The sequence below is a fragment of the Littorina saxatilis genome, linkage group LG1 (assembly GCF_037325665.1).
Source record: "Littorina saxatilis isolate snail1 linkage group LG1, US_GU_Lsax_2.0, whole genome shotgun sequence".
Classification (NCBI taxonomy): Eukaryota; Metazoa; Mollusca; class Gastropoda; order Littorinimorpha; family Littorinidae; genus Littorina; species Littorina saxatilis.
Genome location: NC_090245.1, coordinates 103288428 through 103307421, shown reverse-complemented (window position 1 = coordinate 103307421; position 18994 = coordinate 103288428). Strand labels below are relative to the sequence as shown.

The following is an 18994-nucleotide window of genomic DNA, read 5'->3' as shown; positions in this document are numbered from 1 at the left end:
CACACACACACACACACACACATACACACACACAAACACACACACACACAAACTCCGTTGCGAAGATAGCAAATACTCTATCCTGCAATGTATCCTTACTAGATCCAGAAACTCTCTCCCTTTCTCTAATTTTGCTTTTCAGATATGCACACAATTTCACTATAAAGCAAGCCGTGTACACAACCCCTGGAACAGTCCATTCACCAATCTCTCCCCATCTCCTCTGTTTCACCAGCTGTTCATAACAGAGCCAAAAACGTGCTTTAATTGTCAGTCTCGGGATTGCCTCACTACAACAACCCAACTTGAAGGGCTACCATTTGCTTACCAAGGACGATAGGTTTAGAGTCAGTAGCACCACCAGTACAGAACCATCCCGCGCTGCAGTTAGCAGACGGCTGTGAGAGACCGTCTCCCTGACAATACTGCCCTGGGGGACACATGAGACAGGCCGAGCTGCTGTCCTTGGTAGACCGGGGGTTGTAGGTACCCGAGGAGCACGGGTACTGGGTGGGGTACTGGGTACCCGAGGGGCAGTAGTAGCCTGGGTCGCAGGGGGTGGAGGTGTCGTTGGTTCCCGCAATGCAAACGTAGCCTCCAGGGCAGGGGTCGCAGCTACCTTGCCCTTGGGTGGAGAGAAATGAAATATGAATATCATCATCAAATAAGAAGAATGGAAGGTAACTGGAATGTTTATTACACATATTGACAAAACAAAACGTTACATTACGTGGGCAGTCATTACGTGGATTTATGAATATCATTACCAAATTATTTTCCACAGAGAAGCTGGTGAACCCTGGTGGACTTTTACTTTCATTTTAAATAAATGCTCAAAGTTCAATGCTGACAAAGTAAATTTTGATTGTGGGGGGGGGGGGGGGGGGGGGAGGAGGAGGTACTGCATCACCCGCTCACACTATCAAAACTTTCCATCAATGTGAAAACTCACTGGCGGTGGTAGTGTAGGTGCCAGCAGCACAGGAGATGAGGGTGTTGGGGGGTAGGGGGTGGGGGTACTGCATCACCCGCTCACACTATCAAAACAACTTTCCATCACTGTGAAAACTCACTGGCGGTGGTAGTGTAGGTGCCAGCAGCACAGGAGATGGGGGTTTCAGTGCCCAGAGGACAGTAGGTGCCAGCCGGGCATTCCCCACCCACACCGGTGTGGGGACTGGAGTCAGTGGGTGTGGAAGTGTCCACTCCGTACTCACAGTAGTACCCCACTGCACACTGTCCGTCCACCATGTCCGACCCTGGGGTGCCGCAGTAGTTGCCACCTGTCGCAAATGAAATTTAAAAGCGTTTAACTCATTGTCTCCCAGGTACGGATATGTCCGTACCCACTCATATGGCTGAGACTATCTGACCAGGTACGGATATATCCGCTCAGACTGTTAGCTTCAGTCGCTTCCTGTAACGTCCATCTAACGCCTGCATTCCAGCGTGTTGATACACAGTTATAACACAGTTACTACAATTCTGAGTGACCTGCTGCAGCACAGCTGGTCTCGGCTAAAAAAAACTTGGTCAACATAGGTGGGGTACAAAGTGTTAAACCTAGACAAAGAGAGTGACTTAGCCTGGGTAAAGGGCAATCACCCACACTCTGCTGCTTCACAGTCATTGGTCCAAGAGAAGTCAAACATTCTCTAGCACTACACAGCGATTGGTCCATGTGCTAGCCATTAATATACATGAGGTTGAAGCAGGGGGAACTGATTTCCCATAAACCTCCTTGTTACTCACAAGACTTTTAAGCCTCCATGGCGAAAGTCAAAAGTGGTAAATGTTACCCATATCTCACAGACAAACTTGGCATTCCATTACTTTCCTTTTCACACTGAGACAGTACCAGCATTCAAACAGTACGTGTGTTTCTTTCTCCACATTCATCAACATCATCAAAAATAAAATATCTTGGAGAAGTTGATAATGACGTACAGATTCTTGTAACATTTAAATCTGATAATGCACACAGCTTTCTAAAATTGCACTCTTTCATCCTTTCATCCATATGCAACGACTTTAATTGTTGTAATGGAGAGTAATTGATTTTTTTCAAATGTTCAACATGTACATTAATTTGCTCATTTGTACTTTTATTTGTAAGGCGCTTAGAACTTTGTTAGGATTTGCGTCATGTAAATTGTAAGGCTTCTTTTTAAGCCTACTGTCTATATGATACTTACCGAGACAGTACTATTCTTGCACATTATCTATTATAGGCCGAAAAAATTGGACAAAACGCTGAGTGGGTACAATTATCTCCCATAACCATGCGCCACCGTGGATCCCAAGCACTGTCCGAGTGCTTCCCCCTTACAGGATGTAGGTGGCGCGTCCTCTTTCTTTATGAGCTGCAGACCCTCAAAAAGCCCATAACATATCAAGAGGGGAGGCGGGAGGGAAACTCTAATAGTACTGTCTCGGTAAGTATCATATAGACAGTAGGCTTAAAAAGAAGCCTTACAGTCAATATAACACTTACCTCGACAGTACTATTCTTGCACAGAATACCAGAGTGGTGTGAGGGTGATATGTAGAGTATTAAACTCCTTAATCAAAATCACTTAAATCCAAGGATTAAGATACCCAGGCAATTTTCGAACAGTACTACCGTAAAAGAAAATATACCCAAGAAACATACCTTAGACTGACGTGACCATGCTAGCAACCACTGCTGTGTGGTGAACTCAATGTCAAAGTCCAGGCCACTCAAAGCTTGAATACCACTGAGTCTACGGCAAGTGGCTAAAGCGATGAGGAACAATTAGTCTTAAAAATCAGCAACTTGATACTGATGCCTGCCAGGGGTTCAAACTCATTGCTACGCAGGAGTTTGAGGACCAGAAAGACATCCCCCTTGGGAAATGAAACCAGAGGTTTAGACACCGCTGCATTGCTAATACCCGAAAGGACATTAGCGATGAGGGAGGACCTGATCAAGTGTTCAGTTCTGCGACCAGTAGCGGCCGCAATCGTGGAAGCGATGGCAGATCTGTATCCAAGAAGAGTCTTAGAAGAAAGACTCTTCTTTTGATACACTTCCACCAGGAAGTTGGCCAAGTCCTGTGTTGAGGGATAAAGCGGCTTTATCCCCTTGGACAAGGCGAAGGTGGCCCAAGCTCTCCAGCGTAAGTCGTAGAGCTGATTAGTTGATCGCCTCTTAGCGTTCAAGGAAAACTCTACTGAACTCTTGTGCAATCCTAGTGCAAGCAGTTTGGAGCGCACAAGAGCCATGCGGTCAAGCACAGACTCTCTGGACGTGGATGAGGGAGGCATGATCGAGGCTGGAGCAGACCTCCCCCGTCCAGATCCAGAGGTAGAGGGTCTACGTGGGTGAGACCGCGAAGATCTGGAAACCACGGAGCTGTTGGCCAGTAAGGCGCGACCAAAATCAGTCTTGGTCGTTCCTGCAGATATTTTGCCAGCACCCTCGGAATCAGAGATGTCGGGGGATAGGCGTAAGCATCGAGGAGCCTCCACAAGAGAGTGAATGCGTCCAAGTGGAACGCATTCATGTCTCGAAAGGGGCTGACGTACCTGGGAAGCCGAGCGCTGAATCGAGTTACGAACAGATCGATCAGAGGACGGTCCCACCTTGCCCACAGACGCTGTAGAACGTTGTGAGCGATGGTCCATTCTGTGGAGAGAACCTGATCGCCCCGACTGAGAATGTCGGCCAGGGCGTTCAGTTTCCCCGGAACGAACTGGACTGACATCCGGACCTGATTGGTCTGGCACCAGAGCAGAATCTCCTCCGCCAACAGGGAGAGGGACCGAGAATTGGTGCCCCCCTGGTGGCGAAGGTAAGCTAAGCATGTGGTGTTGTTGTCCCCGTTGAAAATCAGAGGGGCCAAGGACAGGCCGAATGGGAGGGCCCGAAACTCGAACACCGTGCCCTCCCAAACGAACCAGAGCAGATGTCGGTACCCCAGGGCCACCAGGATGTGGAAGTAAGCATCCTGGAGGTCCCAGACATGGCCCAATCGTTTGGCCGGATGGCCAACCGGACCGACGAAGGGGTTTCCATCTTGAACTTGCACCTGTGAAGGTACAAGTTCAAGGTGGAGAGGTCCAACACCGGCCTGAACCGGCCGTCCTTTTTGGGGACGGTGAACAGGCGGGAGCAGAACCCCAGAGAAGGCTGAGAAAGGGGGTAGACCGCCTTCTTCTCGACCAACGAGTTCACCTCGTCCTGAAGAGCCTGCCATCTGGCAGGCTCTCGAGGAGGGGGGAACGTCCAAGGTAGAGCGGACAATGGAGGTTGTGACGACAGCGGTAGAGAAAACCCCGACCACACCACCCTCAAGAAAAACTGGTTGGAGACCAGTCTGCCCCACATGCCGCGGGCCCGAAAAAAGGAAACCGCCGGACGAAAGAGGGGCAACTTGAGGGGGCGTCAACGTAGGGCCGGGACTCACTGAAAATTCTGCTGGCGGGCAGGCGCAGGCTTGCGACCACCCCCCCTGGTGGTGCTGCTTCCCCTTACCTGTCTGAGCACCCTTCGTCTTGCTTGGGAACGCAACAGGCGCCTAAGAGGAGGAAGAAGGAGGCAGTGAAACTGGCTTCTTCTTCTTCTTCTGAGGCTGGGAGCTGGAGGTGACTGTAGCACTTCTCTTACTCCCCGCCGCCGTCGCCGAAGCAGCGAGGCCAACCATCAGAGAATCAGTGTTCCTCTGGCGTGTGGACTCCACCACAGAACGAACAGTGTCCGGATGAAAGAGGGAAGAAGGCTGAGGAAACGTGTTCCTCAGACTCTTCCTCATATCCGGAGGCACTATAGAAGTAGGCAGAAAATGATCACGGAACAGGGCCAATAAAGTGGACCCGTGTTCCAATGGCCAATTCTGCCGCAGACGTCACGCACGATCGCACGGCATGCAAAGCCCGATCCACTCGAACCGTGTCAAGGACCCGAGTGGAATCGGACTCTGCCCGATTGGGAGGGTCCAACAGTGTGGACAGCGTGCTCATCCATGTCAAGGCCTGTGATTGGGCCTCGACTGTGGAAGAAACGGTGGCCTCAAGATTGTGGAACGAAGCAGAGCTCAGTTCCACCTTCTTGACCGAAGGCACCTCCCCAACGAACACATCACCGTCAGTCCCACCCTAAACACTCGAAGTCTGGAAAGGGAGAGTTCGAGAGTCAAAGGGAAAAGGGAGGGACGAAACAGATTGGACACGAGGAAACAGTGGAGGTGCGCCTCCCGAAGGAAAGCATGGCACTGAACCCGCGTCCTCCCGAGGAACATAGGTCGCGTTTGCACGTGAATCTGTACTCCTCAGGCGATGTGCTGCCGCTTCCACCGTGGCACTTAGACTAGGGTGGAACGCGAATTGCCGGCGGCCGGATCGTTCATAAAACGAGCCGCCGGCAGACGCGGCGTGAGCCTCCCGCGCCCGGGCCGAAGCGGACTCAAAGGACGAGAGGGCGTCTCAGGGAAGGACGTCCTGAAACTGTTCAAACGTCCTTCTAGCTGTGCGAGGACGAGCCTCCTGCCTCTCGTCCTCAGACCCCGGGTCCACGTCCTGTGTGTCAACACTAGACGACAGACGCTTAAGAGAGGCATCCGTGACGTCAAGACGCCGCGTGATGTCTGTCATGTACTGTTGGAAAGTACGAAGCATAGCTTCGGAAGTTCCATCAGAAACCGGCAAGGGTAGAGGTTCAGTGTTAACCTCAGGGCGACCCTGATCCTCCTCCCTATCGTCCTCCGACTCACTCTCCTCTTCACTTCCCGACAACTCCTCAAAAGCAGGAGTGTAGGGAGCTTGAGGGGGAAGAGCCGAAAGCGATGAAGCAGGCTGTGAAGAAACGCCCACAGAAGCAAGAGGCCGCGAAGACCCCTGCCCCAAAGACGAAACGTCTCCAGCAGCCGAAGGGGGAGAAAAACAACAACCCTGCGACTGTTGGGTCAGCCCAGCCAACGAACCCCCGCCATTTATAGACTGAACAGGAACCCATGGGGTCTGATCAGAAAAGAAATGGTCCGGTCCGGTCGGGGGTGCCGATCCGGTCCGGTAGGGTGGTCCGGTCCGGTGCCGTACCATCCGGAGGTCCCGTTCAGCACCGAACCATCGTACCCACAGAAGTGTTCGGGTGGTTAGGTCCGGACGTGGACATACCGTACCATCCGGACCCGTAGGTCCGGTGGTCCGGTTCGGTGCCAGACCATCCAGACCAACAGAGGTGGTCGGGTGGTCCCGCACCGGACCATCCGGACCCGTAGGTCCGGACCCGTAGGTCCGGTACCATCCGGAGGTCCTGTTCGGCACCGAACCATCCGTACGCACAGAAGTGTTCGGGTGGCTCGGTCCGGGCGTGGACGTACGTACCGTACCATCCGGACCCGTAGGTCCGGTTCGGTGCCAGACCATCCGGACCAACAGAGGTGGTCGGGTGGTCCGGACCGGTCCGGTAGGGTGGTCCGGTGTTCCGGTCCGGTGTTCCGGTCCGGTCCCGTACCATCCGGAGGTCCCGTTCGGTACCGAACCATCCGTACCCACAGAAGTGTTCGGGTGGCTCGGTCCGGACGTGGACACACCGTACCATCCGGACCCGTAAGTCCGGTATGGTCCGGTTCGGTGCCAGACCATCCGGACCAACAGAGGTGGTCGGGTGGTCCGGTCCGGACCGGACCACCGGTCCAGCACCGGACCATCCGGACCCGTAGGTCCGGTCCGGTCCCGCACCATCCGGAGGTCCCGTTCGGCACCGAACCACCCGTACCCACAGAAGTGTTCGGGCGGCTCGGTCCGGACGTGGACATACCGTACCATCCGGACCCGTAGGTCCGGTTCGGTGCCAGACCATCCGGACCAACAGAGGTGGTCGGGTGGTCCGGACCGATCCGGTAGGGTGGTCCGGTGTTCCGGTCCTGTCCCATACCATCCGGAGGTCCCGTACGGCACCGAACCATCCGTACCCACTGAAGTGTTCGGTCCGGACGTGGACCTACCGTACCATCCGGACCCGTAGGTCCGGTGGTCCGGTATGGTCCGGTTCGGTGACAGACCATCCGGACCAACAGAGGTGGTCGGGTGGTCCGGTACCGGACCATCCGAACCCGTAGATTCGGTCCGGTCCCGCACCATCCGGAGGTCCCGTTCGGTACCGAACCATCCGTACCCACAGAAGTGTTCGGGTGGCTCGGTCCGGACGTGGACATACCGTACCATCCGGACCCGTAGGTCCGGCATGGTCCGGTTCGGTGCCAGACCACCCGGACCAACAGAGGTGGTCGAGTGGTCCGGTCCCGACCGGACCACTGGTCCGGTACCGTACCCTCCGGACCCGTAGGTCCGGTGTGTTCCGGTTCGGTGCCAGACCACCCAGACCAACAGAGGTGGTCGGGTGGTCCGGTCCCGACCGAAACACTGGTCCCGTACCGTACCATCCGGACCCGTAGGTCCGGGGGGTCCGGCAAGGGCCAGAGGTACTGTCCCGCACCGGACCCTAAGGTCCGGTACGGTCCCGTACCATGGGTCCCGTCCGGACCAAACCCGGAGGTCAAGTCCAGTCGGGACCCGTGGGTCCGGTTCGATCCCGACCCGTAAGCCTGGAACGTTCCGGACCCTTGGTCCGGACCATCCGTCACCCGAACACCAGACGCTAAGGAATGGCGTGGGGTCAAGACGGTCCGGTCGGAGGTGTCGGTCTGAGCAACAGAAACAATGTTCCCGTCGCCCTGACCATTCGACAGAAGTACCACGTTCTGTCGAACACCTCCACGTCCAGTAACTAGTCGGCCGGAGCGTTTCAAGAGGGACAGCCACCAGTCACACGGACGTCAGAGGGAACCGTAGTAGCAGTGGTCGTAGGCACGAAGCCTGAAACCCCTGCCCCCACAGGACCGCCCTGAACGGGGTCAATTCGCATCCCAACCCCAGCGGGGAGGGAATTCAGAGACCCCGTCATCTCCTCCGATCTCCCCCCCCAGGAGGCCGAAACTACTGTCAAAACAGCAGCAGACGACCCAGCGAGGGAGTTCAGAGGAGGACCCGTGTCCCTCCTGGCTTCCACAGCGGTGGAAACCGAGGAGGGCACAGGAGAGGCACCGGAAAAAGAAAGATTTTAATGCCAACTGCACCCGGTGTTCCCAGGCGGTCACCCATCCAAGTACTAACCGGGCCCGACGTTGCTTAACTTCGGTGGTCGGACGAGAACCGGTGTTTTCAACGTGGTATGGCCGTTGGCTGTCAAAACCTGAGTCTCTCCAGTAGCCCCTAGATCGGATTCACCAACCCCCAAAGAGGGTTGGGAATCGACCTGCCCCCGGATTCGAGCCAGGGGGGAGAAGGAAACCTTCCCCCCAGGCTTGAAACCGGGAGGAGCTGAAGCCTGAGACTGAGGGCCGGACAACGGCGTCGAAGGGGGGGAAGCCTGTTCCACTGAAGGAGAAGGAGAAAGAAGCTTTTTCTTTCCCCTCGAACTTCCCCGAACCTTCGACGGCGCAGCCCCGCCCGAAGTCCCAGGCTCAAGCCCAGCCTGTTTGAGCAAGCTCGCATTGAGCTTGCTCAAACAGGCTTTCTCCGCCCTCCCTCGCCGCAAACGCAAAGCGTTTGGGGAGGGAGAGTCGGAGCGCCGAAAGATCCCCTTCTCCGTGCGTAAAACATGACGCTGGGCGCCCGGAGAAGGGTTGCCCCCGGCAGACTCTGGTTCCGTAGAACCAGAGCCCAAAACAGGACGAGACATCCTACCTCGCCCTGTACGTACCCTTAAAGACCGAGAATTAACAAAATTCAAAGAAAATTTAGGTCAATACTCAAGTGAATGCGGCGAAACGAGAAGCAGACGACCGGTCACCACGAAGTAGGACGGGAGGCACGCCGAGTCCGCCACACAAAAACGGAGGCACAAGTTGAAGGAAACACAACGTAGCCTCAAGCCAGAAGTGGAATAACACACAATAATCCAACAGGTGATAGTCCACACAGAAAAGGAGCCTCTTAGTCCAAAATAATCCGGGAGCGTAGCAGAAACACAGCCGGTCTGACACGCGCGAAAAAAGAAAGAGGACGCGCCACCTACATCCTGTAAGGGGGAAGCACTCGGACAGTGCTTGGGATCCACGGTGGCGCATGGTTATGGGAGATAATTGTACCCACTCAGCGTTTTGTCCAATTTTTTCGGCCTATAATAGATAATGTGCAAGAATAGTACTGTCGAGGTAAGTGTTATATTGACACCTTTATTATTATTACTATTATTATCTTACCTTATAAATACCTTTATTATTATTACTATTATTATCTTACCTTATAAATACCTTTATTATTATTACTATTATTATTTTACCTGTGCACTGTGTGCAGTGGGAAACATCGGACAGGCCAGTGGTGTTGCCAAACGTTCCAATGGGGCAAGGCTGCAAATCAGCGCCGGTGCCGGTGGGACAGTAGTAACCTTGGCGACAGATATCAGCACGGTCCCTGTTGACGCAGTAGTAGCCAGCGGGACAGGTGTAACAACTGGACGCTCCTGTGTGGTTCATGAAGGTGCCGTTCTCGCAGGGAGAGGGAGTCGCAGTTCCCACAGTGCAGTAAAATCCAGCTGGACAGATGTCACCTGTGGGCACAGACAGAGTAAATTATTCACTTACAAACTATCAAAAAAAGTTTGTTGAGGATGAAAGTCGCTTGTTCATTTCAATGCTTCTTATTCTCTCAGGTGCCAGGAGAATGGTTCTGAATAACTCTCACTTACTCTATCACAGATGTCGTATGCATTTTAGAGCGCTTACTTCCCTTTGTATCAGATCTCTTACAAACTATCCCCTTTTCTACAGTTCCAGCAATAACAAAAGTCAGCAAATAAACCCCAAAACCTCCCTCGAAAGCGGCGTATGGCTGCCTAAATGGCGGGGTAAAAACGGTCATACACGTAAAAACCCACTCATGTCTTTTAAGCCTCCATGGCGAAAGTCAAAAGCGGTAAATGTTACCCATATCTGTACATGTGAGTTTCAGCCAATGAACGAAGAAGAAGAAGAACCCCAAAAGCATCAGATGACAACATATAATCTGAACTGAGCCTGTCTCCCAGATCAACAGAAGCTGCGAACCCCATCTTCTATGCAATGTTTTTTTGTTTGTTAATCACATCCACTTCATTTTCTGAACTTGCGCACACAAAGTGAACAACGGCCTCTGTACTTCTCCTCCTTGGCCTCTGTACTTCTCCTCCTTGGCCTCTGTACTTCTTCTCCTTGGCCTCTGCACTTCTTCTCCTTGGCCTCTGCACTTCTTCTCCTTGGCCTCTGTACTTCTTCTCCTTGGCCTCTGTACTTCTTCTCCTTGGCCTCTGTACTTCTTCTCCTTGACCTCTGTACTTCTCCTTGGCCTCTGTACTTCTTCTCCTTGGCCTCTGTACTTCTCCTCCTTGGCCTCTGTACTTCTTCTCCTTGGCCTCTGTACTTCTCCTCCTTGGCCTCTGTACTTCTCCTCCTTGGCCTCTGTACTTCTTCTCCTTGGCCTCTGCACTTCTTCTCCTTGGCCTCTGCACTTCTTCTCCTTGGCCTCTGTACTTCTTCTCCTTAATCAATACAGTTTCTTCTTCTTTACTTGGTTTTTAACCTTCTCCTCCTCAATCATTTCAGCTTCGTGATTTCCTTCCCTTTTCTTTTATCTATTTGAAAGAGTGAGCACAGGGCGATGAGGTGATAAGACGCAAAGTAACAGAATCTTAGGGAAAAAAAAAACAGTCTGTTTACGGTATCCCGACCGACCCTATTTTTTCGCGCGACCCTATACTTTTTATTGGCATTTGGATAAAAAAAAGATAAAAAAATAAAAATAAAAATAAAAATAAAAATTTAAAATAAAAGTCTGTTTTTTGGCAAAATAACTGAAAAATATGTTTTTTTGGAGAAAAAAAATAAATAAAAAATACCGACCTACCGACCCTACCGTAAACAGACTATTTTTTGTTGTTGGCCTTATCACAAGCCTCACCTGTGGTTCCATCAGTGGGTGTGGTAATGTTAGCTCCTGCTGTGCAGAAGTAGCCATCAGAACAGGGACCTGTCACGTTGGTCATACCGGTGCTTTCACAGTAGTAACCTGAAAACAGAAATTGTAGATTTTAACAAAAAGAGGACACAACAGGAAACCAGGTTTGGTTCGTTCTTTCGGCAGCAATAAACTGCCTTCTTTAGGATGGTATGATGAAAGTACCGAATTGTAGATTTTAGTCAGTAGCCAAGCAAGAAAAAAGTATACCAAACTTACAGGAAAGGACAGGTGTTAGCCTCTGCAATGTGAGGAGAAAACTTGCAGCAATTTCAAACACCATCAAGCTCAAACTCAAAGATGCAAGAAGCAACCTTAAAAAGGAAAGGGGAAGTTGGTTCATGTTTTCTTCACCTTTGCCAGGTTGCACAGACAGGGTTAGCCATCATGCATGTATAGAGGGGCTGAGATTAATCTGGATGCACATAACCACAGAGGCATGAGAAACCGATATTCTGCAATTAGAGGATAAAGTGTGTGAAGGAGTGGGTTCTGGAGAGGTGCTATTCGCTGTCGACGTGCAACGTTAAACACACTCAGGGCGGGGATGTAGCTCAGTCGGTAGCGCGCTAGATTTGTATCCAGTTGGCCGCTGTCAGCGTGAGTTCGTCCCCACGTTCGGCGAGAGATTTATTTCTCAGAGTCAATTTTGTGTGCAGACTCTCCTCGCTGTCCGAACACCCCCGTGTGTACACGCAAGCACAAGACCAAGTGCGCACGAAAAAGATCCTGTAATCCATGTCAGAGTTCGGTGGGTTATAGAAACACGAAAATACCCAGCATGCTTCCTCCGAAAACGGCGTATGGCTGCCTAAATGGCGGGGTAAAAAACGGTCATACACGTAAAATTCCACTCGTGCAAAAAAACACGAGTGTACGTGGGAGTTTCAGCCCACGAACGCAGAAGAAGAAGAAGAAACACACTCAGAAATCAGAACCACAACTTCAATGTGTATTATAGTGCGTGTGTGCGAGTGTGTTAGTGATAATGTATTATAGTGCAATGTCTGTTATACATTGATATGTGTGTGATTGCACTGTAAATAATGTTATGTTATTGTTTTTTCCCCCCAATAATTGTACAGCGTTTTGAGCAGAGTTTACACCCTGGATACATGCGCTTTATAAATATTATGCATTCTTATTATTTTATTAACGAGAAAACAAACACCTAAACAAAACAAAAATCTATTCTACTGACCTGGGCTACAGGGCAGACAGTCCGTGATGTCGCCAGCCCCTGTGGTGTCCAGGTATGTGCCCGAGGGACAGGGCGTTGGAACAGCCGTGCCGTTGTTGCAGTAGTGGCCAGCGTAGCAAACATCTCCATCCGTCTTTCCCACAGGCCCTGGCTCCTGTGATCCCAAGCTGCAGTAAAATCCTGGACAAGGGACAAAAAACATTGCATTAAACAAAGTTGTAACAGTACAGTGGAACCCCCCTTTTAAGACCTTCAAAAATCTGAGAAAATGAGGTCTTAATAAGGAGGGAGTCTTAAAATGGAGGTAAATTTGAGCAGATACATATTATTACAATGAGTCAAAGCACAACAATCCTTTATTCTTCATTGTTGGAATCAACGTCAAACTCCATCAACCTTAGCACAGTGGTAGTTGCCCAGTACAGGGATTTCCTCACGAACTTAAGAAGAAGAAGAAGAACCCTCATTTTAAGAGCTAAAAAAATCTGAGAAAATCAGGTCTTAAAAAGGGGGGGGTGGTCTTAACATGGAGGTAAATTTACAGAGGTTATGAACAGAAAGTCTTAAAATGTTGGGAGTCTTAAAGTGAGGGGTCTTAAAAGGGGGGTTCCACTGTACAAACAGAACCACCCGCCGTCCCTACCCACCTAACCCACACAAAAAAACACCACTGACCAGCCCAGCATTTTGCAGTCTCGGCGGTCAGTCCAGTCTGGCCACAGTAGTAGCCAGGGGTGCAGGCATCGCACTCGGAACTGTTGTGGAGCCCCTGCCTGTTGCTGAAGGTTCCCACAAGACACTGGGTTCCCACAGGGCTACCCTCAAGACAGTAGCGGCCCGCAGGACAGACGTCACCGGTTGTGCCATCGGTGGGTGTGGAGTTGTAGGCACCCTGCATGCAGTAGTAGCCAGGGGAGCAAGGGGCTGACGGTACTGTGTTGCCTGTGAGAAACGATAAATAAAATGAAATAAAATACAGCATAAAGTAATGAAAAAAATGAACATCCAAAAATAATAAAATAAAGGGTAACAGAAACAGGAAAAACAAAATTCAACAAAAATGTATTGTGTATTCTTTGGGATGATCGCAATGGGCAGGTGGTCGTTACCGAGAGGTGATCGCAATGGGCAGGTGGTCGTTACCGAGAGGTGATCGCAAGGCAGGTTCAACTGTGCAACATAACATGCAACAAACGTTCTCTTTTCTCAGTTTATGAAAGAGATCCTTGGACATTTCCACTTGAATCTTCTATGGTTGTTGTGGTAACCACATCTTACCTTCTCCAGCACAGTAGTAGCCAGGATCACAAGGTGTGCACTGAGATGCTGCTGACAGTCCAGTCTTGTTGCTATAGGAACCAGCAGGACACAGGTACTGTGTGCCTGATTCTGTGGATGTTGGACAGTAGGAGCCTCCTGGGCAGTCTGTTGGCACGGAAACGCCTCGGTAGCTACGATAACGGCCTGAGAAGTTGCCTGAAGTGGTCATGTTGACTGCGTCTAAGTCTTCGTAGTCACCTGGAAGATGCAGAGTTGAAAAAAAAACTAACCACCTCGCTCACAGAACAGTCAAACTAACTGCTACTTTTTCGTCAGTGAAATTGTTCACAAGAGGTTTAACATACACGCAAGAGAACTTTTAAGATTAATTAATTTTTAATTACAAACATTTTAACAGTTTTCATTCATTTTCACAAAAAGATTCATTTTAAACCCTTGTTCATCCTCCAAATTTGTTATCTTTCTAATTTATGACTACTTGCTGTTCTAAAAAAAAAATACTGATCACAGTGATACATTCACTTTCCAACAGAAGAATCTGACATGCAACCAGATGCAAAAAGAGGGGGGGGGGGGGTGAAGCATACCACACAGACACAAAGAGCAGACTCATTAAGGCTGGAATCAAAGAACAAGAATCTTAGGTTATTTGAAGGTTTAATGATTGACAAAACAAAACATTACCTTTACAATATGTCAATAATAAAACGTTCCAATAACCTACATTTCTTTTTTGATTCTGAATTTTAGAACCTTAGCAGTCTACCTGTTTTGGGATAATAAAGGCTGAAATTGTTTGTTTGTTTGTTTGTTTGTTTGTTTGTTTGTTCGTTCATGGGCTGAAACTCCCACGGCTTTTACGTGTATGACCGTTTTTACCCCGCCATTTAGGCAGCCATACGCCGCTTTCGGAGGAAAAGGCTGAAATGAAGGATATGATCACAAATCATCCACTGACCAAAGGCTTCACAGTAGAAGCCAGCAGGACAGGAATCACAGTTGTCCTGCGCCCAGTGTGGTTGGTACGTTCCAGATGGACATCCTGTCTGATTGTGACTGCCCACAGAGCAGAAGTGACCAGGGCTGCAGGCCAGATCTGTGGGCCGAGGAGAGTCTTGACCACCGGGACAGAAGTAGCCTGCGTCGCACTGACCACTAGGATTGTCAAGTCCATAGGCGTTACAGTGGTAGCCAGCTGTGCAGGAGAGACAGTCCGAGATGTTGGCAGCACCAGTGAAATCTGTTGACAGACAAAAGGTCTTTGAATGGGCGGTTCTGGTGAGGTTATGCCCCCTCTATCTTTTGGCTGGTAACTGGCGCCACCTCGCGGCAAGAACACATGAGAAAGGAAAAAAACTTGCATTGGTCCCAAATAGCATATCGGTTTGGTAACAGTTTGTGTGTAAGTCATGCATTTTATACGGTAAACAGACAATGGTCGGTTCTGGTGAGGTTATGCCCCTTCTTTCTTTCAGCTGGTAACTGGCGCCACCTCGCGGCAAGATCACAGGAGTTGTCTCGCGTTATCACCCCAGAAGCGCTCATTGAGAAAACCACAAAATGAGACGGCAAAAAGCAAAGGTGTCACTGTATCAATTTTTGTTTGTTTGTTTGCTTAACGCCCAGCCGACCATGAAGGGCCATATCAGGGCGGTGCTGCTTTGACATATAACGTGCGCCACACACAAGACAGAAGTCGCAGTACAGGCTTCATGTCTCACCCAGTCACATTATTCTGACACCGGACCAACCAGTCCTAGCACTAACCCCATAATGCCAGACGCCAGGCGGAGCAGCCACTAGATTGCCAATTTTAAAGTCTTAGGTATGACCCGGCCGGGGTTCGAACCCACGACCTCCCGATCACGGGGCGGACGCCTTACCACTAGGCCAACCGTACCGGTCACTGTATCAATGAACCCCAAGACCCAAAGAGAGAGAGTGAATGACTAATATTGAACTCCAAACAGAACGGCAATAATTTTCACAAGTATTATTATTGTAATTCCATCCATGAGATTGCAGTTTAAGCCAAATACATACACGTGAAATGTTACAATCTTAGGCAAGCAAATAAATGGCAATCTAAGCCAAACACATTCTGGTAAAATATCCCAATCTAAGATAAGCGTATACCAGCGAAATATCATATGCTAGGCCAAACACATGCTGGTAAAACCTCATAATCTAAACCAAACACTTACTGGTAAAATACCACAATCTAAGACAAGCACATACCAGTGAAATATCATATGCTAGGACAAACACATGCTGGTAAAACCTGACAATCTAAAGCAAACACAAACTGGTAAAATATTACTATCTTAAACAAGCACATACCAGCGAAATACCATATGCTAGGCCAAACACATGCTGGTAAAATCTGATACAGTGGAACCCCCCTTTTAAGACCTCCAAAAATCTGAGAAAATCGGGTCTTAAAAAGGATGGGAGTCTTAAAATGGGGGTAATTTTACAGAGGTTATGAACAGAAAGTCTGAGAAAAGAAGGTCTTAAAAAGCAGGTAGTCTTGAATTTGGGGGTCTTAAAAGGGGGGTTCCACTGTAATCCAAAGCAAACACTTACTGGCAAAGGTTCCAGGAGGACACGGAGCCTGTGCAGTGGTGCCCTGCTCACAGTAGTAGCCAGCGGCACAAGGCGAAGGGTCAGCCAGCTGTGCACTTCCGTTACAGAAGTATCCAGCAGTGCAGTCCCCAGTGGGTGTGGACAGAGAGTAGCCGTCACAGTACTGACCGAGGGGGCAAGGCTGGGGGGCCGAGCTGCCCGTAGGACAGTATGCTCCTGGAACGCAATAGAAATAAATTTGAGGTTCAGCACGGGAAGACCAAGTGCACACAGAAAGGATCCTGTAATCCATGTCAGAGTTTGGTTGGTTATTGAAACACGAAAATACCCAGCATGCTTCCCCCAAAAGCGGAGTATGGCTGTTTGAATGTCCCGGTAAAATCAACCATACACGTAAAAACGTGGGAGTTTCAGCCCATGAAGGAGAAGAAGAAGAATATTTGAGGTACAAGTTTGAACTAGTGTATTCCTCCGAAAGCGGCGTATGGCTGCCTAAATGGCGGGGTAAAAACGGTCATACACGTAAAATTCCACTCGTGCAAAAACACGAGTCTACGTGGGAGTCTAAGCCCATGAACGAAGAAGAAGAAGAACTAGTGTATTCTTTAAAGGTTTTTGCTGAGATATTGTTTGAAATATGCATCTGGACTTTAGTTTCATTTACACAGAATGGACCGAGTGGAGTATGTTTTTCATTATTGGTTTCTGAAACTGCACACTGATCTATATAACTATTTCTCTCTTCGGGAATTTTACTGATTTACAAACAAGTCCATAAACTACACACACACACACACATATAATACAAACTACACACACACACGCAAACATGTGCACATATAGACAGAGACAGAGAGCTATGCAAACATGTGCACATATAAACAGTCAGAGAGACAGACACACACAAAACGCTTTCACTAATCAAGATTCCTCAATAGTTTCCAACCTTAGTTCAGAAAAAAATCACCCAATTAACTTCCATAAAACACACTACACACGCAAAAAGTAATAGCAAAAATATTCCACAAAGAGGACACATTGAAAGCAGAATGCCCTCACCAGGTGAGCAGACTCCTCCGGTCTCGTTGAGGGAGTAGATGGGACAGGTGAGACTGAAGTTAGAGGCAGTGGTATTAACAACCGGGGTGGGCTGCGTTTCAAAGGCACCGCCAGAACAATACCAACCCGCGGAACAGTATCCTGTTGGCTCCGGCAGTCCATTTCCAGCACAGTACTGCCCACCTGCAATGAAGAGTTGATTTCAAAATCACTTTCTTTCTTTCTTTATTTGGTGTTTAACGTTGTTTTCAACCACGAAGGTTATATCGCGACGAGGGAAAGGGGGGAGATGGGATAGGGGAAAGGGGGGAGATGGGATAGAGCCACTTGTTAAGTGTTTCTTGTTCACAAAAGCACTAATCAAAAAATTGCTCCAGGGGCTTGCAACGTAGTACAATATATGACCTTACTGGGAGAATGCAAGTTTCCAGCACAAAGGACTAAACATTTCTTACATACTGCTTGACTAAAATCTTTACAAACATTGACTATATTCTATACAAGAACCACTTAACAAGGGTAATAAGTGAAGAATTTTATGGGTGAGAAAAGGAAAGTAAAAGGACTTTGGGGAGGCAGAAATAAAGAAACAAGAAAAAGATCCTAATTAGGTTCACGGCATCGAGAGTGATGCGACCTTCTCTCAGAAGTTAGTAGAGAAGGCTCCCCCATCCACCACCCGGGGGATGCGCCTCTACGCCAATTAGGGGGCGCGAGGTTCAAAATCACGGTTAACCTGTTCCCTACCAGAAAATATGTGTATACGTTACCCGTATTTATCTGCATTGACAACTTACACTTGCAGTGGGCCCTTGATGTATTAATGTACTAAAGTAAGCACTCACAAGCTCAAAGTACAGCCTAAATATACAATATATCAAGCTTGGTTTTCAGCATAACATAGATGCACAATGATTTTTGTTGATATCATCCCACTTACCCTTTGGACATGGTGTACACCACACACACACATAGTTTGTTTCTTTTTATATTTAGTCAAGTTTTGACTAAATATTTTAACATCGAGGGGGAATCGAAACGAGGGTCGTGGTGTATGTGCGTGTGTGTGTGTGTGTGTGTGTGTGTGTGTGTGTGTGTGTAGAGCGATTCAGACTAAACTACTGGACCGATCTTTATGAAATTTGACATGAGAGTTCCTGGGTATGAAATCCCCATACGTTTTTTTCATTTTTTTGATAAATGTCTTTGATGACGTCATATCCGGCTTTTCGTGAAAGTTGAGGCGGCATTGTCACGCCCTCATTTTTCAACCAAATTGGTTGAAATTTTGGTCAAGTAATCTTCGACGAAGCCCGGACTTCGGTATTGCATTTCAGCTTGGTGGCTTAAAAATTAATTAATGACTTTGGTCATTAAAAATCGGAAAATTGTAAAAAAAAAATAAAAAATTATAAAACGATCCAAATTTACGTTCATCTTATTCTCCATCATTTTCTGATTCCAAAAACATATAAATATCTTATATTTGGATTAAAAACAAGCTCTGAAAATTAAATATATAAAAATTATTATCAAAATTAAATTGTCGAAATCAATTTAAAAACACTTTCATCTTATTCCTTGTCGGTACCTGATTCCAAAAACATATAGATATGATATGTTTGGATTAAAAACACGCTCAGAAAGTTAAAACAAAGAGAGGTACAGAAAAGCGTGCTATCCTTCTTAGCGCAACTACTACCCCGCTCTTCTTGTCAATTTCACTGCCTTTGCCATGAGCGGTGGACTGACGATGCTTCGAGTATACGGTCTTGCTGAAAAATGGCAGCTACTTGACTAAATATTGTATTTTCGCCTTACGCGACTTGTTTGTTGTTGTTGTTCTGT

The 18994-nt window shown here is 48.7% G+C and overlaps 1 protein-coding gene and 1 non-coding gene across 2 annotated transcripts in view; both read right to left on the bottom strand.

The window, feature by feature from the left end:
• Positions 1 to 18994, bottom strand: part of LOC138958004 (uncharacterized) — a 292556-nt gene that overhangs the window by 152257 nt on the left and 121305 nt on the right. Inside the window, exons 57-66 of the mRNA XM_070329034.1 lie at positions 17147 to 17329; positions 16088 to 16303; positions 14460 to 14741; positions 13499 to 13738; positions 12896 to 13162; positions 12221 to 12400; positions 10963 to 11070; positions 9308 to 9577; positions 1074 to 1283; positions 329 to 625 (exon numbers count right to left, since the gene is read on the bottom strand). Of these exons, the coding sequence (XP_070185135.1) occupies positions 329 to 625; positions 1074 to 1283; positions 9308 to 9577; positions 10963 to 11070; positions 12221 to 12400; positions 12896 to 13162; positions 13499 to 13738; positions 14460 to 14741; positions 16088 to 16303; positions 17147 to 17329 (2253 nt within the window). The remainder of the gene's footprint in view (positions 1 to 328; positions 626 to 1073; positions 1284 to 9307; positions 9578 to 10962; positions 11071 to 12220; positions 12401 to 12895; positions 13163 to 13498; positions 13739 to 14459; positions 14742 to 16087; positions 16304 to 17146; positions 17330 to 18994) is intronic.
• On the bottom strand, positions 8088 to 8206 carry LOC138951258 (5S ribosomal RNA). The gene has a single exon (XR_011451082.1). It is a non-coding gene; the product is annotated as a 5S ribosomal RNA (ribosomal RNA).